At 42.4% G+C, this 26,173-nt stretch overlaps 1 protein-coding gene across 5 annotated transcripts in view; it reads right to left on the bottom strand.

Annotated features, from left to right (window-relative positions):
• Positions 1 to 26,173, bottom strand: part of triob (trio Rho guanine nucleotide exchange factor b) — a 206,255-nt gene that overhangs the window by 49,541 nt on the left and 130,541 nt on the right. For all 5 annotated transcript variants that reach the window (XM_082150220.1, XM_082150218.1, XM_082150216.1 and 2 more), the window contains exons 15-18: positions 17,095 to 17,290; positions 12,900 to 13,066; positions 6,666 to 6,785; positions 5,907 to 6,098 (exon numbers count right to left, since the gene is read on the bottom strand). In XM_082150220.1, coding sequence (XP_082006346.1) covers positions 5,907 to 6,098; positions 6,666 to 6,785; positions 12,900 to 13,066; positions 17,095 to 17,290 — 675 coding nt within the window. The remainder of the gene's footprint in view (positions 1 to 5,906; positions 6,099 to 6,665; positions 6,786 to 12,899; positions 13,067 to 17,094; positions 17,291 to 26,173) is intronic.

Here is a 26,173-nt window from a genome sequence, read left to right as displayed (position 1 = left end):
CACCCCCTGCCCGCACTTCGTCAGGCAAGAGAGCTTCTATTGAGACGGAACTCATGCGAGTACTCGCACAGGCCGCGGCGAGCCTCGGCCTCGAGTGGTCTTCGCCTGAGCAGCCCGCTCACAACCGGCTGGATGGATTTTTCCTGCCTGGGGAGCGCGCTTCGCCTGTGTCCAGACCGGCGCCTTTTCTTCCTGAGTTACACGAAGAAGTCGCCAAGTCCTGGAGCGCCCCCTATTCTGCTAGAGTGCGTCCTGCTGTTTCTTTGGCATTCTCCGCCGTTGACGATGCCAAGAACAGAGGATACCTCTCGCTGCCGCCGGTTGAAGAGGCGATAGCGGCCCACTTATGCCCGCCCTCCGCTGGACGGCGCGCTAAGCCGGCCCTGCCCTCTAAAGCTTGCCGCACGACGTCGAGCTTGCTCCACCGCGCTTTCTCCGCCGCCGGGCAAGCTGCGTCAGCGTTGCACACCATGGCAACGCTCCAGATCTTCCAGGCCGATCTCCTCCGTAAGCTGGATGAGGAAGGACCTGACGCGATCTGTGTGCCGGACTTAAGGAGTGCCACGGACCTCGCTCTTCGTGCTACTAAGTCCGCAGCGCAAGCCATTGGACGGACTATGGCTTCTCTCACCGTGTCTGAGAGACATCTCTGGCTGACGCTCTCGGAAATGGCCGAGTCTGAACGCACCGCGTTCCTCGACGCCCCGCTTTCCGCCACAGGCCTCTTTGGATCCTCCGTCAAAGATTTCGCGGAGAGATTCGCAGAGGTACAGAAAGCGTCTCAGGCCATGAAGCACTTCCTCCCGAAGCGCTCCAGCTCTGCAGCAGGCCGTGCGAAACCGTCTGCTCAGAGCTCACAGCCACAGCCACCGTCCACTGCCTCCACTTCACAGCGCCGCCAGGCCAGAAGCGCGAGACCGCGCTCCCGCTCATCCGGTCGCCGCCCCGCAGGACGCGGCTCGCGACCTAGGATCACGGTGAAGCCCGAGGCCCCGAAGTCGTCCTAGCACAGCTAGGAAAACGACGGTGTTCCAGTCCCGCTGCGGCCGGACTCACACCAAAGCTATTCGCTCGTCCAGTTCCAGAAAATGTGACTGTTCCAGTGTTTTCTGCAGCCAACAAGTCGGTTCTGTCACCCGCTTGCCTGCACACAAATGCCGTTTTCACGGCTACCCAGATAAATCCCCAAAAGAGTGTATTTTCTGGTGTCCCGGCCACGGCCGATGGTGTTTCGTGTGTAGTAAGAATGCCCACTGCCCAGTGCCCATCCCTACACATAAGCACAGCCTGTCACACAGGGCTCGCGCACATAAAACCGACTCAGATCGGTTGCGCTTCAAACATGGTGAACGTGCCCACTACCCAGTGCCCACTAACACCACGTTATGCATGTCTCACGGTTTCTGTAAAAACGAAACCAACGTGCACTCGCTTCACGCAAGCAAACGATGCTTTCAGTGTGATAAATGTGCCCGCTGTCCCGCGCCCACATCCACACATAGACATGACAGTTCCCACGGGAACCGCCCAGCCCTCCCCCTCGCGGTTAACCACCGTAGAGGAGTCGAGCGCGGGCAATCTGCCCGCTGTCATCAGCGCGCCCCATGCCTCAAATGTCACGAGCGACACGCTTGTGTTACAGCACACCGAAGCTTCTCCATCGCTGAGCGAGCGGAGCGCGCTTCGTATTCGACCCCTAGCTATCCATGCAGACGCATGGGCAAAGCTACCCGGGGTTTCGAAGTGGGTGCTGAACATTATAGAAAGAGGCTATTCGCTGCAGTTTCGCCGACGCCCTCGCCGCTATGTGGCGCGCGTCGAGACCACGGTAAAAACAGAAGTAGCACATCTACTTCGAGCCGAAGTGACGAAACTATTGAGCAAAGGGGCCATAGAACCTCTCTCTCAAGATCAGAGCGAGGGAGGGCTATACAGCAGATACTTCCTGGTACCGAAAAAAGACGGGGGTCTCAGACCCATACTAGATCTAAGGCAGCTGAACAAAGTGCTTGTGAAGCGACAGTTCAGGATGCTCACGACCAGGCAAATCCTTGTGCAGATTCGCCAAGGAGATTGGTTTGTGTCAATAGATCTGAAAGACGCGTATTTTCAAATACAGATAGCGTCACGTCACAGGCGATATTTGAGATTCGCCTTCGAGGGCCAGGCATATCAGTACACAGTCCTGCCGTTCGGTTTGTCCCTAGCACCCCGTACATTTACGAAGTGCATGGACGCGGCGCTCGCACCCCTCAGAATGAGAGGCATGCGAGTGCTGAACTATTTGGACGATTGGCTGATTCTAGCGCAATCTCGCGCAGTGCTCATAGAACACACGACCATTTTACTCGATCACCTCGAGGATTTGGGTCTGAGTGTCAATTGGGCGAAGAGCTCCCTGTCACCCAGTCAGAAAATATCTTTCCTGGGCACAGAACTGGACTCACTATCCATGATAGCGCGACTATCACAACAGCGCGCGGTAGACATTCGACGCACAGCGAACTCTTTTCGCTGCGGCGCGTCTGTCCCGCTCAAAAGATTTCAGAAGATGCTAGGTCTCATGGCCTCAGCATCGTCAGTGCTCCAGCTGGGTCTGCTACGCATGCGCCCGCTGCAGTTTTGGCTGAAAGCGCGAGTCCCACGCGAAGCGTGGGCACCCGGTTTGCTTCGCCTCAGGGTCAATCAGAAATGCGTTACAGCTCTGAAACCCTGGAAAGCGAACGACTGGTACCAATCAGGTGTAAGCCTGGGGACTTCCTCGAGGGTGAAAGTGGTGTCCACGGACGCGTCCACCTCGGGATGGGGAGCGCTGCTCGAGGGCAGACCGTTCTTCGGCCAGTGGTCAGAACGGGAGAAGCTCCTGCACATAAACTGCCTCGAAATGCTGGCAGTAGACAACGCGCTGACGCGTTTTTGTCCCCAAATAAAAGGTCACCACGTCTTGGTCCGTTCGGACAACATGTCTGTGGTGTCCTACATAAATCGCCAGGGCGGCATCAGATCCGAGAAACTGTACAGGCTGGCAGAACGCCTCCTAGTATGGGCTCAGTGCAACCTGCGCTCGCTCAGAGCAGCGCACGTGCCAGGGATCATGAATATAGGACCAGACAGACTGTCCAGGAACAATGTTCCGGCAGGCGAATGGTCCCTACACCCACAGACAGTCCAACTGCTGTGGAAGAAATTCGGCAGAGCGAAAGTGGACCTGTTTGCGTCTCAAGAAAACGCTCACTGTCAAGAATTTTTCTCCAAGAGCAGGAGCGCGCTGTCCCATGTGTGGCCCCGCCGCCCGCTCTATGCTTTTCCCCCCGTCTCTCTCCTGCCTCAGGTGATAGAACGGATCAGGGAAGAAGGATGCTCAGTACTGCTGGTAGCACCGTTCTGGAAAAACCAACCTTGGTTCCCAGCCGTGATGCAGTTAGCAAGTACTGCCCCGTGGCCAGTACCAGTGAGGAGAGATCTCCTCTCACAGGCCCGCGGCTCGATCTGGCATCCTCACCCGGAACTATGGTCCCTTCATGTCTGGGCCATCAACGGGTACATATTGGACTCCCTAAAGGAGTATTAAACACGATCACGCAGGCTAGAGCTCCGTCTACAAGACGACTCTATTCTTCGAAATGGTCAGTGTTTTCGGGCTGGTGCACAGCCCGTGGTGTGTCACCCACAAACTGTGATGTGACGGAGGTGCTTTCCTTCCTACAAGAGCTGTTGGATGGGGGCAGGGCCCCCTCCACGCTCAAAGTTTATGTGGCGGCTATAGCAGCGTTCTCAGAAACAACGCTTGGTCAGTCAATAGGAAGGAACGATTTAGTCATCCGCTTCCTTAGAGGAGCTAAGAGACTGAATCCTCCCAGACCTCCCTCAGTCCCCGTATGGGACCTTTCTACGGTTCTGGAAGCCATGAAAGGTGCGCCATTTGAGCCTTTGCAGTCAATCGATTTAAAACACCTGTCTTTCAAAACAGTGTTTTTGCTGGCTCTCGCTTCAGTGAAGCGCATAGGGGATCTGCACGCGCTCTCTGTGAGCGCGGCGTGCATGGAGTTTGGGCCCAATGACTCAAAAGTTATACTCAAACCTAAGCACGGTTATGTTCCAAAATCCCTCAACACACCGTTTAGGGCGCAGATTATCTCTCTGTCAGCCCTACCGGTCCCTGATGAGGAAAGAGACGCGAGCCTCCTTTGCCCAGTCAGGGCATTACGAGCTTATGTGTCTCGCTCGTCTGTTTTCAGACAGACGGAACAGCTCTTTGTTTCGTTTAGCGGACGTTCTAAGGGACTAGCCGCGTCGAAACAGAGCCTATCCAGATGGATAGTTGATGCTATAGCGCTGGCATACGCCTCCAAGGGCATGCAGTGCCCTTTGGGTGTCAGAGCGCATTCCACGAGAGGCATGGCCTCTTCGTGGGCCTGGTCAAGTGGGATTGCCTTGCAAGATATTTGTATGGCGGCAGGCTGGGCCTCCCCGTCTACATTTATAAGGTTTTATAACCTAGAGGTTCCCGCCCTGCAGGCCAGGCTGCTGTCGGTCTAAACTACCAGTATTATCTGACCTGATGCGTTCAGCTCAGAATGCTGCGTTTGCTGAGCACAGCTCGATGTTCGACAGTTTAAAGCTGGGCAAACTGTGTAAGACCCACATTTTTTCCCATCAGTTCAGGCCGTACCCCGCCCTGTCTGTATGATGAAATTCGCGTCCCTTCGACGCTACTTTATGTGGAAAAGTGAGGCTGCACCCCTCCTTCTTCCCGGACTCTCTGTGAGTTCACTGAGTGATTGTGCACTATATGTACCCCGGGCTTTCGCCCTTGGGTCTTTGGTGTCAGATCTCAGCATGCACGGCGTTTTACATTGGGTCCCCTAGCGTAAGATATCTTACGCAGTACGAGAGACCTCTCGTAAGAGAACGTACTCGGTTACTAACGTAACCTCGGTTCTCTCTAGAAGAGGGAACGAGTACTGCGTATCTTGCCGTGCATGCACACGCTCTGGTTGCTTCGATGATGAAAAACCAGATAATAGCTGCCTGCGAGCGATATTTATAGGCCTAGACCACGCCCATTTCGGCGGGACGTGACGCAGCGGGCGCGAAGTGCCCTGATTGGGTCTGACGTCACACCAGGCCTCGCTCGATAGGCTGCTGCAGTTGCCGCAGAGCAGCCAATAGGCGCGCGAGCTGTCTCGCCTATGTCTGCATTGCTGCTGCAACGCGTTTTGCATTATTACAAAATTAAGGATAATTTTTGGCTTCAATATCTCGCGGAAAAGGATTTTCCCCTAGCGTAAGATATCTTACGCAGTACTCGTTCCCTCTTCTAGAGAGAACCGAGGTTACGTTAGTAACCGAGTACGATTTAACTAAATTCTATGAATATGTTTTTTTGTTTTGTTTGTTTTTTAAATGTCCACAATGTTGAGTTAACTTAGAAGAAAAAAAACATTGAACAAACAACATTTTTAACATATTTAACATATGTGACCCTGGACCACAAAACCTGTCACAAGGGTCAATTTTTATGAAATTGAGATTTATACATCATCTGAAAGCTGAATAAATAAGCTTTCCATTGATGTATGGTTTGTTAGGATAAGACAATATTTGGCCAAGATACAAGTATTTGAAAATCTGGAAACTGAGGGTGCAAAAAAAATCTAAACATTGAGAAAATCGCCTTTAAAATTGTTCATTTGTGTACGCGATTTTGCTGCATCCACTCACAAAAATATTTTTTATATATATTTTTACAAAATATATAAATTTACAAAATATCTTCATAGAACATGATCTTTACTTAATATCCTAATGATTTTTGCCATTATTATTATAGACATTAGCGCTAAAATAAATAAGAGACTGAGGTCAAACCATCACAGGATCGCTATCAAGACAAGCTCACTGACCTGCTCTGATGTCTTGTAGAAAGCCACCGAGGCATTGACCAGTTTGAGGCGGTCTTCCATCTTCAGCATGAGCTGCTGCCAGTGAGACGCCACCTTCTCCGCGCAGTCACGGATCATGTCCATGTCATAGTGATTGGCCTGTAGCAGAGCCTCTGCCTTCTGCTGCACCTGCAGAGCACTCTGATGGGTTTTCTGCGGAGAAGGAAAAGTGAAAGTGAAAACAAGAAGAGAAAGCAAAAATGACCAAAATTGATAGAAAATGACAATTATTTTTAGTGCAAGACACACATAAGTGACAGCAAAACAAAACAAGACAAAAGACAAAAAACAAAACAAAAAACAAAAAACAAAACAAACAAAACAAACAAAACAAACAAAACAAAAAACAAAACAAATAAAAACAACATAACATACCATAAAACAACATAACATAAAACAACGTAACATAACACAACACAACATGATATAACACAACACAACACAACACAACACAACACAACATAACATAACATAACATAAAACAACATAACATAACATAACACAACATAACATAAAACAACGTAACATAAAAACACAAACGTTACATAACTTAAAATAACATAACATAACACAACATAACATAAAACAACATAATACAACATAAAACAACATAACATAACATAACATAACATAACATAACATAACATAACATAACATAACATAACATAACATAACATAACATAACATAAAAAACAGTGTGTACATGTTGTTTTTTGGTACCTCAATAGCATGCTGAAACTGCTCATGTTCCCGCTGTAACTGTTCTGCCTCTTGCAGGGAACTGGCTGTGATGAGACCGGCATTGAGCATCGACTCCCCATTACGGATCCAGCCCAGTACCTGAAACACACATAAACAAAGGATTTAAAAGGGGCATGCAAGATTTTCGATCATAGTCTAATTTTCTCCACAGTCCTCCAAACATTTTTTTTGTTTTTGAATTAAGTTTAGTCGGCCAATCAGATCATACTGCACTTTTTGGAAGGAGGGTCTTCATAGAGACAGGAACGTAAAGAGCGTTACTGAAAGACTAGGAAGAGAGGTGCTGCAATAATGTGAAATGTATACAAAATAATGTGTGTGGGTTTTTTTACATTCAAGCATGGAAACCTATTCTTGTAGATCCCAAAAATAAAATCAAGATTTTAAAAAAGGACATAGTATGACCCCTTTAACACTTGACCAGGCCCAGACAGAATCTGCAGACTTCAGGGTTCTGTAGAATGAATTTGTAACGTGATAAAGTATGTTAAAGGCCCACTGAAGTGCCTTGTAACGCGCAGCTTTGTATGATGCGTTGACGTCATTTCCACTGAAACAGGAAGCTAAGACTGAATTGCTCCTCCCCCTTTTCAAATAGCCAATAGCGTTTAGTTTACCTCACAGACTGCAAGTCATACTTGACAGGACCATAGAAGCGAATCTGAGCGCTGATGATACATTGGATTCAATAGTAGTGTGAATAAATTCTAGCCATTTCATTCTTAACCAATGGAATAAAACTTGAGGGCTTGAGCAACCGAACACACATCTCCAACCCATATTGCTCTGTGATGTGTCAACTGTCGCTTTGGCCAGGTGGTATTTATAGCACAGGGGGCGGAGCTTTAGATTCTAGAGAGCATTTGATTGGATAGAAGATGTGATGAGAAACTGAATTTGGCGGTGGTAAAAATCCGTGATCCATTTTAGCGGAAGTGAGAAACTGTAAGTTTTGAATGCTTATATCTCCTAAATGCGAATTTTGTCATTGTTTTGGAATAAACCAGCTTATTCATAACCTTAAAGGGGTCATCGGATGCAAAATTCACTTTGATATGGTGTTTGCATATAAATGTGTCTTTGCAGTGTGTGGACAACCACCATATAATGAAAAAAAATCCATTCACTCCTTTATTTTTTTTCCTCAAAAAGCCTAAACACTCAATAATCAAGCCGTTTGGATTTTCTGAGCAATATGACATCATATTGCTCATGCTCCGCCCACAACCACTGACTGACTGTCCCGTATTAGCATATTTCCGCCCTCAGCCATTTATATACTGTCCACCAAGGCAACACTTTACGTGTCTCGTGGCAACACGCCCCATGGAAGAGAGGGGTGGGGTGAGCAGTTGCTCATTATCATTTAAAGAGACATGCACCGAAACGGGTCGCTGTGAACAGAGCTGTTTTTGAGGAGGTAAAAAGGGCGTCGTTTTTCACGTTGAGGAATTTTAACCAAAGTATGTTACAAACTTTACATGAAGACCCTAAAGAATCATACCAACTTGTGGAAAATGGGCATTCGATGACCCCTTTAAGGCTAACATATTTATACTAAAAGCTAAAAAAACTTAATTTTTGATTTTAGGGGGCCTTTAGATAGAGTTAAGTGTACTACACTTGGTAGCTGAAAGAAATGTTTGAAGGCTACTTATTATCAATGCCTATTCAGAATTAAGTGACAGTATTCAGAAGTTAAGGTCACTGGTACTCATTTCATTTGTAAAAAGGTTAGCCAAATAAAATAGAGGTCAATTACATAGTGAAATCTTAAGGGCACTATAAAAAAAACACAGCTTGTTTAATTTTAAAGGTCAGAGAGAGGGTGAACTAAATTTTTGGTTTTGTTCAGGAAACCGTGACTAAAATGGGCAGAAGTAAATCAAAAAGTGCTGTTTTCTGAAATGAGCTGAGGCAACTTCTAGTTTACTGTAAACAGGGAGATTGCATCAGTGGGGAAAGTGAGAAATATTTTGTATTGACAGATGTGTTCTCTGACTCCACCCTTAGGTCTAAATTCCAAGCTGTCTCCTAACACATTGACTCACACTTTACACACCTGCTTAAGTGCTGATACACAGACAGTGACAGATAGCACAACTATGTTTCTTGCATAAACGTAAATAAACACTGAAAACTGCCACACTGGCGCACATTTTCCCTGAAAAGCCAAAAAAAAACAAAAAAAAACATGATTACGTGTCTACTAACCACCACACACCCACTCAAATACTCCTTAAACCACACGGGCGTCCCAGCTCCTCCACATCTCTAATCATTCCTTTCCTCTAGAGCAGTCCAGACAAAAATAAATATAAAATAATAAAATAAATAAATGAAAGGATGAAATGAGATTACCAGCTGCTCCTCCTGGCCTAGTTTTTCCTTCTCATTTTAAGCGTGCCCCGCGTTTCCCATCAGCTCCTGTATGTAGTCAGATCCGCCACTCAAAACTGACTATTAACACTGCACTTCATTAACTATTAAAATGGCAGCATTAACAAGTTGTTAACAAACATTATAAAATTCTTAATGGATCAGTAGTTAGTAGTTCAAATACTAATACATATGCAAATATAAAAATCAAGCTTCTAGCAATTTAATATTGTTATAATGAATATAAACTAATTATATTTTAAGCAAAATGCAATGACATATTGATTGTTAATGTAATTAAAGTTATTATAAAGTGTTACTAAATAAAACAATTTTTAGATATAGGGTACAATAGGGGCTAAAGGCACACTGAGGTAAAAAAGGATATTTAATTTAATTTTCCTCTAATCCACTAGATGTACTACCCTGGTAATCCAGAGTTCTCGCGAGAGCAGAAGTTGAATTTGCTCAGCGAGTTACTCTGGTGTCGAATAATGATGCTCATTAAATATGCCCCTCGATCTGAGTTGCACCAATCACATCGGGTTATCTGATATGGGCGGGCCAGAGGCGAGCTAAACAGATGACGACAGCGCTGTGACGTCGACGTCATCAGTAAACATTGCAGGATGGTTATGGATGAATACCAGTTGTTTGAAACGGCTTTGGCCACTACAATGAACGAGTTAGACTTGGCTTTTTATCTAAAAGAGGAACAGAAGATGCCGCTCGAATCCTTGCTTTGCAAGAAGGACGTTTTTGCTGTTTTGCCGACCGGATACGGTAAGAGAGTATAATCTACCAGTTAGCTCCGCTGGTAGCTAAGCGTATGAGGTTTATTGTTGTGATTGGTCGTAGTGTTATCCAATTGCGTACAGTAAGATTTTCAAATGCATGCTTGGTGCCGCCCCTCGAGTTGGGCGATTTTCACTGTTGTACGGTAGGTGCGCTATGACACCTCTTCTGAAAGAGTAAAGAATCTCTGAATGAAATGTCGACCCAGGACCAGCTATAGGACTGTGAAGGTTTGGGGGTGTTGATAGACTCAATCTACGCCATCTATATTTTGATCATGGCTCTGAATCCGATCCAGACATAGTCTTTGACAAAAATTAGAAAAAAAAAACTATTTTGGGGGGCTAAAGGCACAATAATTGACCAGATAATAAACTGACTTCTTCATTTCTTGACATGACATGGCTAGATTCAAATGGTCAATATCATTTATTAGGTTAGCTGTACACCTTAGAGATAATCACCATGTTTATAATAAAATCATCACATTTAAAAATATAACATTAATCATATAAAATACAATTTATTGTTACTGTGAAGCCTCCTTGTTATCTGATGTTCTCCACGAACATCGTTCTAAACTCAGGGGTGCAGAGAGGAAGTGGCGCAAATCGAAAGTTATCAATCCCTCCTCTCTTCCTTCTCTGCTAAAATCTCTACTGCTAAAATGACTTACTATCACAACAAAATTAACAATTATTCTGACTCTCGCATGCTTTTCATGCTTCTCTCTTCTCTACCCTCCTCCTCCTTAATCAACCCTAACAGCTGACGATTTTGCCACATTCTTCATAAATAAAACTACCACCATCAGCGGGCCAATTTACCAAACCACAAACTGACACACATCTTACCAGCTAACACACACATTCTACCCTCCTTCTCTTTGCTTTCAGAGGCAGAGGTCGCCAAACTCCTCCTTTCCAATCGCCCTACCACCTGTCTGCTTGATCCTATTCCCACTAATCTACTTCAAGCCATTTCTTCCTCGGTTGTACCCGCACTCACTCAAATCATCAACACCTCTCTTCACACTGGTACTTTTCCCACAACATTTAAGCAGGCTTGGGTAAGAAACCCACTCTAAATCCAGCACATCTGGAAATTATAGAGAAATCTCATCTTCCATTCGTCGCAAAAAGTTGTTTCAACCAGATCTCTTCCTTTCTTACACAGAACAACCTCCTGGACAATAACCAGTCTGGTTTCAAAAGCGGACACTCAACTGAGACTGCCCTGCTCTCAGTAATTGAAGCCCTGAGACTGGCAAGAGCAGCTTCCAAATCCTCAGTTCTCATCCTGCTGGATTTGTCTGCTGTCTTTGACACAGTTAACCACCAGATCCTCCTGTCAATCCTAAAGATGAAGGGCATCTCGGGAACCGCACTCCAATGGTTCAAGTCTTACCTCTCAGGTAGGTCGTTCGGGGTGTCGTGGAGGGGTGTGGTGTCTAAGACCCAACATCTAGCTACAGGGGTGCCTCAGGGCTCAGTGCTTGGACCACTTCTCTTCTCCATCTACATGACATCACTAGGATCTATGATTCAGAAACATGGCTTTTCCTATCACTGCTACGCTGATGACACACAACTCTACCTCTCATTCTAGCTGGATGATCTGACGGTAGCCGCTCGCATCTCAGCCTGCCTGACAGACATTTCTGGCTAGATGAAGGACCACCACCTTCAACTAAACCTTGCGAAGACAGAGCTACTTGTGGTCCCGGCCAACCCAACACTACACCACAACTTCTCCATTCAGCTAGGCTCGTCATCCATAACTCCATCAAGGTCAGCCAGGAACCTTGGAGTCGTGATTGATGATCAATTGAACTTTACAGACAACATTGCTAGAACTGCCCGGTCCTGCAGATTTGCCTTATACAACATTAGGAGGATCAGGCCCTTCCTCTCCTGGCAGGTCTTCCAGCTTGCACTATCAAACCTCTGCAACTGATCCAAAATGCTGCAGCTAGAGTGGTCTTTAACAAGCCGAAGAGAGCACGTCACTCCTCTCCTCACAAAACTGCACTGGTTGCCAGTTGCCGCTCGCATCAAATTCAAGTCACTGACTTTTGCCTACAGAACAACCGGAGCTCTGCTCCTTTTTACCTAAACTCATTACTCATAGACTCACAAACAATCCAGAAACTTGCGCTCTGCAAGTAAACGTCGTCTTGTGGTGCCATCTCAAAGAGGCACAAAATCTCTTTCTCTGACCTTTATCTGGTCTGTTCCATGCTGGTGGAATGACCTGCCTAACTCAACCAGAGCTGCTGAGTCCATGAACATTTTAAAGAAACGGCTGAAGATGCATTTTTTTGGGCAACACTTGATCCATTAATACTAACACTTTATCTTCTATTCTATATCTATAATTATTTATTTTTTTTAAGTACATGTACTGCGTTAGATTAAACTGGGAAGGGTCATAGCACTTGCATATTGCTGTCCTATTGTTAGTTTAACTGCTTCCATTGTTCTCATTTGTAAGTCGCTTTGGATAAAAGCGTCTGCTAAATGAATAAATGTAAATGTGAAATGAATCCTACATGTATCTTTGTTAGTGAAACAAAAGACACTGCCTAAAATATTATGAGCTTAATTATCACTGTTTACTGGAAGGAGACACCGCCTATAAGTTACATCACAAAAAAAGAAATGCACATTGACAATGTAATAAACCTAAGATATGTAACAAAGCGTCAGAGGTATTAGTGTACAAGGCAGTGTCTGATTTTCAGCCTCAGTTTAGCCTACATTCACTACCCATGAGTCACTGCTCAGGTACAGACAGAGGAAATTCCCACCTCTAATATAAAATCTCTATTGGATAATTATTCATGACACATTAATTATGGCAGTGCGTTAGAAGGAACAAATCATACAGTGGTTGTTTTGTTCTCAGCTGAGAAAGCTGTATCATGATCTGAAATGTAAACGTATATGTCTATGTGTATGTGCCTGAGTGAGTTCTTGAGTGTGTGGGTGGGTGGACAGTGAGACAGACAGACGTTACCTGTTTGACCTCGGCCTGTAAGTGTCGGAGCTGCACACACTGCTCCAGGTGTCGTCTGTGTTGTTCTGCGGCGGCGTCCACCTCCTGCTGTTTCTCATGCAGGAAATCTAACAGATCCTGCACTCGCGTCGCCATGTCAACGTCACGGTCGCACAACAACTCCACACCTTCACAGAGAAGGACAAAGAGACATAGTGAGAGAGAGGCAAATGTGTAAATAATCTCCTCTGACACAAATAAATTGAGCTTCTGTCAAAATGGGTTTACAGTATCTCATAAAAGTGAGTACACCCCTCACATTTTAGTAAACATTTTAGTATATCTACTCAAAGGACAATACTATAGAAATGAAACTTGGATATATTTTAGAGTAGTCATTGTGCTGCTTGTATAGCAGTATATATTTACTGTCCTCTGAAAATAACTCAACACACAGCCATTATTGTCAAAATAGCTGGTAACAAAAGTGAGTACACCCTAAGTGATAATAGCTGTACGTCGTTTAACCATGCAAAGCCACATGTTCTATTCATCATGTTCATGTTTTTGTCTGCTTGACAGGAGGACCATACAAATTGTTGTATCTTGTATTAGAGCAGTTACAATTTGTGCTTTGTGTACAATTCTCTCATACTGACCACTGGATGTTCAACATGGCACCTCATGGCAAATAACTCTCTAAGGATTTGAGAATTAGAATTGTTGCTCTCCACAAAGATGGCCTAGGCTATAAGAAGATTGGTAACACCCTGAAACTGAGTTACAGTACAGGCCAGGGTCATACAGAGGTTTTCCAAGACGGGTTCCACTCGGAACAGGCCTCGCAAGGGTCAATCGAACAAGTTGAGTCCTCGTGCTACGAGTCAGGTGCAGAAGCTGGCTTAAAAAAAACAGACGCATGAGTGCTGCCAGCATTGCTTTAGATCTTGCAGAAGCAGAAGGTCAGTTTGTCAGTGCTCAAACCATACGCCGCACACTGCAACAAGTCGGTTTGCATGGCCGTCGTCCCAGAAGGAAGCCTCTTCTGAAGCTGGCTCACAAGATGACCCGCAAACAGTTTGCTGAAAGCAACCTGTCCAAGAGCATGAATTACTGGAACCATGTCCTGTGGTCTGATGAGACTAAGATTAACTTGTTTGGCTCAGATGGTGTCCAACATGTGTGGAGACGCCCTGGTGAGGAGTACCAAGAAAACTGTGTCTTGCCTACAGTCAAGCATGGTGGTGGTAGCATCATGGTCTGGGGCTGCATGAGTGCTGCTGGTACTGGGGAGCTGTGCTTCATTGAAGGAAACATGGATTCCACCATGTACTGTGACATTCTGAAGCGGAACATGATGCCCTCCCTTCAGAAACTGGGCCGAACGGCATGATAACGACCCCAAACACACCACCAAGATGACAACTGCCTTGCTGAGGAAACTGAAGGTGAAGGTGATGGAGTGGCCAAGTATGTCTCCAGACCTGAACCCTATTGAGCACCTGTGGAGCATCCTAAAGCGAAAGTTGGAGAAGCACCATGTGTCTAACATCCAGCTGCTCCGCGATGTCATTATGGAGGAGTGGAAGAGGATCCCAGCAACAACCTGTGCAGCTCTGGTGAATTCCATGGCCAGGAGGATTAAGGCAGTGCTAGATAACAATGGGGCTCACACAAAATATCTATTTATCTATCTGTCTGTCTTCTAAATATTACCGAAAACTATAATGGCATATCATGACACTAAAATAACACTGATATACATACACTGAGAATCATCACTGAGACTGAATAATGACAATTACAAACGCAAAAATATTACAAAATATTCATAATATGAAACTGTATATATGTTCTTCGCTTCTTTTTTCATTTTAATGACATATGACGTGAACATGTTTTAAACAGGTTTCCTGAGTTTCACCCAAAAAGTTTGACTTATAAATTCTAGGATCTTTCACAGATCAAGGAAAGGAAATATCAACTGAATAAATAAGTAGCAGCACCACATGCAAAGGCAGGATATGTTGGTAATCCGTAAGAAGACTTTAGTATGAGAACTTCATCAAGCCTGAGAGTGCCGGTAATTTTTGGCCAAGACATCAATTGGACAAGACAAAGACCAGATTAAAGAACACAGGCATTAGAGAGGCCACAATAAACATTGAGGAGAGAGGTGGAGGATCACAGATATTTGATTTATTTTAACTTAACCCTAATTAAATTATGGGAATTTCACAAGGAATCAGGTGAATTATTATCCTAATTGTTCTTTCTCCAATCCCAAAAGTGATAGTTCACCTAAAAATTAACCTTGTGGCATCATTTACTCACCACCATGCCATTTCAAACCTGTATGAATTTCTTCAGCAGAACACAAAAGAAAATATTTTAAAGAACGTTGAAAACCGAACAGTTCTGGTTGACAACTTCCATTGTAACACTGATACATTTCTACAAAAATCTTCTTCTTTTTTCCAATACAGGGTAGGAATGACATGAGGGTGAGTAAATGATGATACAATTAAACATTTTGGTGAACTAAAATATGCAAGGACAACTTTACAATTAAGTAGCACTTTAGCACTTTGCCATCAAAATTGCTTAGTTTGTTTAAGCATCCCGACAAGCCAGACAAAGGTTGCGGATGCAGAAACGACACTTCAGCTTCAAGGGCATCAAAATGACATTTGCCTTCTGTTAGGACATTTTGTGAATATTCAGCTGGAATATTTGATTTTATGTACAGTATAGGGATTTGATTGGGTTGCAGATAGACAGCTATGACATTATCAGTTTCATTTGACACAATTACAAAGTTATTATTTCTTTAGAATAATGTGCACTGATAATTCACACACAATACAACCTGGAACATTTCTGCAGGAAGGAAATGGGGTCAATTTTGATTTCATGCTGTCTTTAAAGTCCAATTTGCCTGTAGAATACCATGAGAAAAATAAGCCGAATCAACACTGAAAATGAAAACTGACCTATAAAACAATCAGCATACAAAAGTGCAGATACCTGGGTCTTAGCACACACATTGTCACACACACAGACATACTCACATTTTACACCCGTAGCCCAAAGTTGCAACGGGCTAAAGCTCTGAGAGTACTCCAGCTTTGCGTTTGTATATGTGCCTCCGCAAAAGGATGCTAGTGAAAAGAGGATTCGTTTTGCTCTCTGCTATCTGTGCGTGCTATCAGATGTCAAATCTTGTCTCTCTCTGTGTGTGTGTGTGTGTGTGTGTGTGTGTGTGTGTGTGTGTGTGACCAGTGATTTTGCTAGGCGGTGTGAGTCTATAGGATTACAGGGCCGTGTGGAAGGAAGGGAGGGAGGGTTGCTGGGTGTCTGGTTGGACCAGCTGTGTTTGGCTTTAGAGTTTAGCGTTTAGCTGCGTCCTCTCCTACCCTTTAAGCCTGCTCTGAACTGACATACTAACACACACACACACACACACACACACACACACACACACACACACACACACACACACACACACACACACACACACACACACACACACATCTCTGATGCCTCACGTGATCCTGTGACCGAAAAGGTCACACAAAGACATCATACAAAGACGGCTTGACAGATATCAAATGCATACACTACGGCTCAAAATATTGTTATAATTATTATTTTTTTCATCTTTTTGAAAGAAATCTCTTATGCGCACCAATGTTGCATTTATTTGATCAAACAATACAGAAAGACAGTAATAATGTGAAATATTATAAAAATTTAAAAGAACTGTTTTCTATTTGAATATAATTATAATGTAATTTATTCCTGTGATGGCAAAGCTGAATTTTCAGCAGCCATTACTCCATTATTTAGTGTCATTCAATCATCAAAAAAAAAAAAAGTTTTAGTTTTTTTCACATTTTCCACAAAAATATCAAACAGAAAAAAATACTGTTTTCACAATTTAAAATGATACGAACCATTATTAATAACTGAGCAATAAATCAATATCAATAGAATTACTTCTGAAGGATCATGTGACACTGAATACTGGTGTAATGATGCTGAAAATTCAGCTTTGCCATCACAGGGACAAATTACATTTTAAAATATATTTACTGTTATTTTATATTCGAACAATATTTGACAATATAACCGTTTTACTTAATTTTGTATTAAATACATTATTTTAGTGTTATTTAGATACTACTATAGTTTTATATGAGTGCTGTGTGCTCACCTGAGGCCTGAACTTCTGTGACGTACTGCAGGAGTTCCTGGCCCTGGTGTATGACATGGAATGTGAGGTTGTTCATGGTGAGAGCTTTATCAGCGTGATGTTGTAGTCTCTGCTCAGCTAGCGTTAGATCCTCAGTGTCAAACTCATTCATCTGCTGAGACAGCTCCTCATTCCACGACTCCAGGTCTGAGATGACCTACACAACAACACCATAATGAAGCATGCATAATGTATCAGTAATCATATCCTTGAACAAACACGGTTTTTAATCCAATGTATTAGTCTGAAAATGCAGTATTTGGAATACTGGAAGCAGTATTTAATTTAATATTTAAAAATATATAAAATAAAGTATTGACATTTTTTATTATTCATGTACTGTATATGGACCATGCAAACACCATATTATAATTAATTAAGATTAAGATAAAACTAAGAATGTAAGGCTGAGGTATACATGTACAGTTTGTTCAATGGGTTGTACTTTTATGTAATCTGCTGTGAAGGCATATTGGCTATAAAAATAAAACATTCCCAGAAATGATGTTGAACATGCAAGAGAAAATGAACAACTTAATAGGCTATAAAGAGTTGCCCTGACAACAGGTGAGTAAAAACAGAAGCAACATGAATCAGAGAACAAGCGCTTGGCAAACAGTTCACTTCAGTCAATAAATTAGCAAATATCCACACTTCTAACATCACTTCATATAGAGCATATTCAAAGCTTTACAATGCAACTCACTAAATTATTCCTCAATAACAATACATAAGTCAAAACACAGTGCTTAAGTTCCTAAAAACACACCATTTGCCACTGATACAGCGATTTGGTAAAGTTTAAAGACATGATTTAAACAACTTATTCTCCCACATTCCTCTTGTCAAAAGTCACTCACTCTGCACTGTTGTGTGATTGAGAATTCCTCCTTCTCTAATTAAAATGAGCATTTTTCCCAGCTGTTCTGAGTGAAGCGTTGATGATGACTAGAGCAGGAACACAACCATTTTCTTTAAATGTGTTCAATGTTCAAGTAAATGTGTTCTTCAACGTGTGGGAGCAGCGTTTGGGAAATCACACGCCCACAGCTGTACCTTCTGGCACCCTGCCGCCTTAACTGACATTGCCAACCCGCCCTGCTCTGAGTAACAACATTAAGTGTAACAAGGAGGAGTTCATCTACAATCGTCAACTACCATCCCATACATACTGGAAGTTATACTTGACATCCACCTATGCTGTTTTTGTACAGATTTCAGGCTGTGAAGACATCAATATTTACATGCTCTTTGTCTTGGTTTTACCTAATCTATCAGCAAAGTATCAGTGGCACGTGAGCACCTTCAAAAGTGGAATGTAATACTCCTTGATCTGTTTTGGATTATGTTACAGTGAGCGATATCACTTTTACTACAAAAGCCAACTCGTTTTGTGGACTCTGATTACATCATATTGGGTTTCCTATGAACAAAACATTCAGAACACAGCCACCAAAGGTCAATCACAAAGAATGATGGGCTTACTGTGTCTTACTGTGGTAGCAATTCAACACTGACCACTCAGATAATCAATGGAAATATTTTTTAATCCAACAAACAGAAACACTCAGAAGACACAGCTAACCTCATATAAACTAAGACAATAACCGGTAGGGAATAGAACAAAACAGGGAGAATATATACATGGTGAACAAAACGAGACACAGATGAGACTAATACATACAGTAACTTTAGAAACAAACGATGACATAACCAAGGAAACCGAAATTAAACAGAGCGGGGAAACAGGAACTAAAGAAAAAATAACAGAGTGTCAAAATATGGGACACATGACAGAACATAAATGTGACTTTACTCCCCCCTCCCAGAAGGTGTGTCTTCACGCCATAACTGAAGGTCCAACAGTGGAGGGCAAGAGGGGGTTTAGAAAGTGAGCGAGGAGCTGGTGACAGACAGAGACCTGGAGGAGCCGGTAGAGGGAGACACCACAGCGGAGCCGATGGAGGGAGGGAGGAGCCAGGGTGGAGCATTATTTAACAGTCGCAGCAGAACCTGGGTACCGACCGACGGAGGCAGATTTGGGGGAGATGTGGAGACCCAGGTGGAGCAGAGAGGACAACGGACCAGAGCGACATTGATGGCTTGGAAGCTCAAGGTGGAGCCGCTGGCTCGCGGGACCGAGGTATCGGTCGACGGGGGCTCAGAAGAACAGAACAACGCCGGAGGGAGTAAGGACCAAGGTGGAGCCGGAGGGAAGGAGGAGCCTGGTGAAGCCGGAAAGTTGGACGGAGCTTGATAGGAAGGTGGAGCCGATGAGCTGGATGACAACAGCGGAGATATTGGACTGGGCAGAGCCAGCGAAGTGGACAACACCAGGGAGTCGGGCGGGACCGAGTGGGATCTTTGGACCATAAATCTATTAGCCAATGGTCTGCTCATTGCTCTAGGATGGACAGGACAGGATACGCACACTCTGGTGACAAGCTCTGGCCTCGGAGTCGATGGTCAATGTTAAAATATCTATTGTAAAATAATAAATTTTTTACTTGTGAATGGCCGTCAATGGAGAAACATTTTGCCTGAATAATAATGTAGTTACAATATCATACCAGCAGGGACAAAAAGCCCATGATATCTAATCAAACCTTAAGTACTTGGTCATATTACAACAATGGTCCAGCTTTATATTAGGTAACTTTAACTACTATGTAATTATGTCAGAAAAAAAGCTAAATGAATAAATAATTGTTATAATGTACTGATTGTGTTCATGTTTTATTGCAAAACACTTGCTGCTACTGAGGTGGAATATGGTTAGGGTTATGGACAGATTTTGTAGTATGGTTATGTTTAAAGGGTTAGTTCACCCAAAAATGAAAATTCTGTCAGTAATTACTCACCCTCATGTTGTTCCAACCCCGTAAGATTTTCGTTCATCTTCGGAACACAAATTAAGATATTTTTGATGAAATCTGAGAGGTGTCTCACTCCTCCACAGGCTTATGGACACTATAACTTGCTGGCCCAGAAAATGCGTTAAAGACATCGTTAATATAGTCCAAGTGATTCCAGTGGCTCAATCTTAAGTTTATAAAGCGACGAGAATACTTTTTGTGCGCAGAAACAAACAAAAATAACGACTTTATTCCACTTTTCATTTACTTCTCTCTGAGCCTCGAGTCTTTTCACGTAGTGTAATAGCGTAGCGAGTCTGTGTTACACGTCACCACGTAGCAGAGATGGGGGACTCGAGTCATATGACTTGACTCGAGTCAGACTTAAGTCGAAAATTTTAGGACTTGAGACTTGCTTGACAAATATTAATAAAAGACTTGACTTGACTTTGACTTGATATTCATGACTTGAGACTTGACTCGGACTTGAGGTAAATGACTTGAAATAACTTGTCTTTTTAAAAATAAATATCTGTGTTTGAACGCACCGCAACAATCACGTGACGCAGCAGGAACGCGCGCTGTGTGAACAAAAGCCGTAATAATGCAGTGTCGTAGTGATGACGCTGAAGCGCGGGATCGTTCGCCAGCTGTGAAACGGTACGTAATGCGCAAGTTTATGATCGAATCAGAGAAAAAAAAAATGCACAAGCGTGGTTCGAGAGAGAGAGAGAGAGAGAGAGAGAGAGATCGCAGCTCATAAGCAAACTTAAGACGCTGCTAAGACATTGATTACATGTCTTTAGGGGTTGTGTGTGAACGCAATCTCTGATTCCGGGAAATCACTGGCACTGCCAGACTGGCAGTGTGAATGAACCTAAATCAAACGAACCCGGGTCAAATCTTGGGTCACTTTATCCGTGTATTTTCCGGAATCTCTGTGTGAAAGGGGCTTTGGTCACACACCCTGACAAAGGCTCATTAGCCACAACGCATAACTTTGTGCAAGTACTTGTCACCTGATTTTAAAATATTAAAGCCATGATGAAATAAAGGCTTTCTATATATTTTTAATAATATTCGAGTGCCTTGGATTAATGATTTTTTTTATGATCTGAATAATCCCTTACATACAAAAGAAATATAAAAAAAAAAAAAAAACTGTAATTTAATAATAATTAATAATGCATTGGTACAGTCTACCGTTCTCTGGGATTTGTTTTCATGATAATCGAATGTAAAGAGTTTTATCTCTAAAAACTGTTTAGCTTATAACGCTAGTATATAGGGCATAGAGTAAGTAGGCCTAAGTAAAAATAAATCGCTAGTTAATACCACTAAAAGATTGTAAAAAGACACCGACACACAAAGAAAAAAAACATACAGACTTTCGAACCGAACCATGCATACACAAATAGGCTACACAAAACAAAAATTCAAACTTGCAAGCACAACCATGCACACATGCAAACAAACAATTCACTCATACACACGCACACACATTCACTCACAAATATTAATGAATCAATCACACTCAATCAAATCAGCGCTCTCTCTCTCTCTCTCTCTCTCTCACACACACACACACACACACACACACACACACACACACACACACGGACATGCAAACAATACACTTTTCACACATACACATGCACACACATTCATTCACAAATATGAATAAATCACTCACTCACACAGATTAATAATGTACAATAGTCAATCCACCTGATTGACAGGTGTAAGTTTTGTGTCAATTCAATTATTACTGTTTTTTTCTTGTTATTCTTTTGTTAAAAAGGAAAGATCTAACTTGTTGGGATGTGTTCATGTTCCATAAAGGGGATGCCAGTTTGAAGAATGCCATTTGGTGGCATAGGAACCATTATACTTGAATTGTGAATTGTTTAATACCTTTTAATGGTCTTCTGCAATGTTTGAGGCATATTTATTTTTCATGCTTTAATGTTGGCCTAATTTCAGTTACATTTACATTTTAGGCTATGTAGTTTGACTTTTTTAATTTTATTATTATTTTTTTAATTTTTTTTTATTGTAGTAACCACTCAGCTGTATGTGGAAATGCATATTTTAAAAAAATGTTGAAAATAAAACCATAGTCCACAGCTTATGTAGTTTTAACTTATTTTAATATATAAATTCAGTGAAATCATCAAACGTTTGTATGACTTGCCAGTGACTTGTGACCCAAGCTACGACTTGACTTGACTTGCTTGACATAAAGCAGTGACTTGACTTGCTTTTCACAAAATTGACTCGGACTTGCTTGAGACTTGAAGGTTAAGATTTGAGACTTACTTGTGACTTGCACATGTGTGACTTACTCCCACCTCTGCCACGAAGGCTCACTATTGGCCGACGCTAGTCATGTGTGATACGTGGTGACGTGCAACACAGACGCGCTACGCTATTACACTACGTGAAAAGACTCGAGGCTCAGAGAGAAGGAAATGAAAAGTGGAATAAAGTCGTTATTTTTGTTTGTTTTTGCGCACAAAAAGTATTCTCGTCGCTTTATAAACTTAAGATTGAGCCACTGTAGTCACTTGGACTATATTAACGATGTCTTTAATGCATTTTCTGGGCCAGCAAGTTATAGTGTCCATAAGCCTGCGGAGGAGTGAGACAGCACTCAGATTTCATCAAAAAGATCTTAATTTGTGTTCCGAAGATGAACGAAGGTCTTACGGGGTTGGAACAACATGAGGGTGAGCAGGGCAGGACTTAGGGTGGTGGGGGCCCCTGGGCTTGAGTCACTTTCGGGCCCTACCTTCTATACATTACTTTAAATAGAACAAAATGATACATACACACGCTATGTATTAGAGCTACACAATTCTGGATAAACTGAGAATAAAAATAGAGATCACGATTCTGAACAAACATTGCTGAAGTCTATTAAAAATGTTTAACTAATCTGAATTATAAAAAAAAAAAAAAAACCTTGGGTTTGAATGAATGATTCAATTCCTCAATCAAATGCACTTAAAGGGATACTCCACCGATTTTTCATATTAAACTATGTTATTCCCTTAACTAAGATGAGTTGATACATACCTCTCTCGTCTCAGTGCGTGCACTCAATCGCTCTGGGGCGCGGCGACACTTTGATAGCACTTAGCTTAGCCCAGTTCATTCAATATGGGCCAAGCAGAGAAGCTACCAAACACCTCCACGTTTTCCCTATTTAAATACAGTTACTCGCGTAGTGTAACTCGACCTAGGACGGTGACACAAAACAAAACGTTGCGCTTTTCTAAGCGTGTAAAATGGATAACTATATTGTATGGCGGAATACCATAGCAAGTGCTTGTAAGCACTTCGACTTGGCGTAGTAATATCTTCACTCGTGAAAAATCCTCTCACCGGCCCCTGCTCCCTCTAGTGAAGATATTACTGCGCCAAGTCGAAGTGCTTACAAGCACTTGCTATGGTATTCCGCCATACAATATAGGCTACGTTCACACTGCAGGCTGAAACGACCCAATTCCGATTTTTTTGCCCCTATGCGACCTGTATCTGATCTTTTCATGACAGTCTGAACGACACAGATCCGATCTTTTCAAATGCGACCCAGGCCACTTGGGTATGTGGTCCCAAATCCGATACATATCCGATCTTTTCAAATGCGACTTCAGTCTGAACGGCCAGGTCGCATTTATCCGACCCGCACGTCATTGATACGCGAAAAACGTCATAATCCTGCGTTGAAGTAGTCGTCGGTTTGAAAACGGACTGCATATTCGTCGAGCTGAGGTAAATCTGCCGAACGGGTCGACCTCGACGAGCCCGTTAACTAAAAAAAAAAAAAAAAAAAAAAAAAGCCCACGGCCATTATATATACGTTATGTTAACTTATTTGTGCTGGATCTGATATTAGATAGGTCAGCGGCTGCTGTCTGGCTCTTGTGTAACGGTCGCTGCTCGTGTGTGTGTGTGTGTGTGTGTGTGTGTGTGTGTGTGTGTGTGAGAGAGAATCACAGTTAAAGTTTAGCTACTTCCACAAACAACAAGTGACGTCGTTGACCGTTGAGTACTCTTCTGCGCATGCGGGTCACTTCTGGGTCATTTCACGTTCACACAGGAGATCACAAAAGGTCGCATTTAATTGGAAATGTGAACGGCCTTGCAAAAAAATCGAATTTTTTCAAAAAATCGGAATTGAGCATTAAGCCCTGCAGTGTGAACGTAGCCATAGTTATCCATTTTACACGCTCCACACTCAGCTTTGTTCCTTTTTTTGCATAAAAGCGTCTTCTAAATATAGCCTATTAAATGTTATAATTAAATAATATAAAATTATTATTATTTGCGTAGCTATACATGGACCTCAAACACACCGCGTCTTCTAACTCAGGTGACTGTAAATGCGCAAAAACTGTTTCCATTGCAGTTTTGCGAAATATTCCTTTTTCGAATTGCCTGAAAAAAAACCTCATGCGAGCGTAATTTGAATTTTTTTTGCGATAAACAGGAGTTTTTGCGAAATTGACGTGTTTCCATTGTGCTTATTTTCAATTTGCGCAATTTGAAGGGTAATGGAAACGCGGCTACTGTCTAATGCAGACAGGTTTTTTCAACGGTTCGGCAGTAAACGAGCATAACTGGCCTCGTTTTTTTTTTTATATATAATATAATTATTATTATTATTATTATAACCAATCAGCAAACCTCAAGATGACTGACATTTAATTTAGCTAATTAAATGACATTTTTCATTGCAGGGCAGGGCCAGGTAACAATGCTAGACCAATAACAAACTTTAAATGAAAAATTAAATGACTGACATATTATTGAAAAAATCAAACGTAAACGGGCGGGGCCCCCTATTGGGCGGGGCCCATGGGCTTGAGCCCAGTCAAGCCCAATGGTAAGTCCGGCCTTGAGGGTGAGTAATTACTGACAGAATTTTCATTTTTGGGTGAACTAACCCTTTAAGCATAGGTTAAGGGTAGGTAAGGTAAGGGTCAACAGTAGAGATGCGCGATTTAAATACACATAAGTACCAGCAAAAAAAAAAAAAAAAAAAACATTTACACTTTGTTAAATACACACTGATGTCTTTGGAAGCAGCAATAACAATCTGTTCAATTATAATTTGAGGACGTGTTTTATTCATATCAGATACACATTGTATATGTTACTATACAGTTTACTCTAATCTTCTCCCAGTCCACCCGTCAATTACTTTCATGTATTTCGGGAGAAGTGGGTGAATTTACGTGATGTAAATCTAACAGATCCGATTTTCTAAATTGCGGTGCAAACTAACATAGCAGCAGCCATCGCGCGTTATAGATAACATGATCATTATAAAGCCCAAGAAAATCTGGATATAGGCTTTATTAGTTTATTGTCATATACATACAGAGCTTCTCAAACACTCCCACATGGTACTTTTCTTTCTTTCTTTCCTTCCTTCTGTTTTGTTTTTAATTCTCCTCTTTGAAATTTCTTTTACCTCCATTGCTATGTAAACATGTGGAGCCCGCAACTGTGTAGCTTAATGAGAGTCTGCGAATTAGTGCCTGAGTAAAAAGTAAGCTTTTAACACGTTAATATTTCCATCATTAATGATTTATATCATCAATTGCAATTTTTATTACTTGGCCCGCCCGCCCCGCAGATTATCCACAGTGTCCACAGATATATCCGCGAGCCGCACATCACAAGTATTGTATTAAATTATTCATTTAAATGTTAGTATATAGTGGCCAAAATCACTTAATAATATAAAGTCCACAATTATTAAATAGGTTGTTTCATATTGACTCTAATATAGCTTGATAAAGTGATATTGATTAGATAAAGCTGTCAGTTTCTTAAACACCCTTTAAAAAAAAATGTGACTCATTTTCACACATCCAGAGACACAAACCTCCATGACTCATGGTGCAGGCTGTGAGAAGAGCAGACATGATGGCTTTCTCTTTGCTCAAGGCTTCTGCTCAGATTCACTGGATTTGGTCTTTTAGCACTTTCTTCCTTTGATCAGATCAAAACGGATGAGAAAGCACGTGGTATATAGCCTTCTACCTAACAATTGACGCAGTAGCCTACTGACAACTCAAACTTATGTAATCATGGAGGGATGTCTGTTGGATATGAGGGAAAAAAATATCTGAGAGCAATATTCTAATTTAAAAAAAACAAAACAAAACAAA

This window comes from Leuciscus leuciscus (assembly GCF_965113295.1).
Source record: "Leuciscus leuciscus genome assembly, chromosome: 20".
Classification (NCBI taxonomy): domain Eukaryota; kingdom Metazoa; phylum Chordata; class Actinopteri; order Cypriniformes; family Leuciscidae; genus Leuciscus; species Leuciscus leuciscus.
This window is presented reverse-complemented; position numbering and strand designations above follow the sequence as displayed.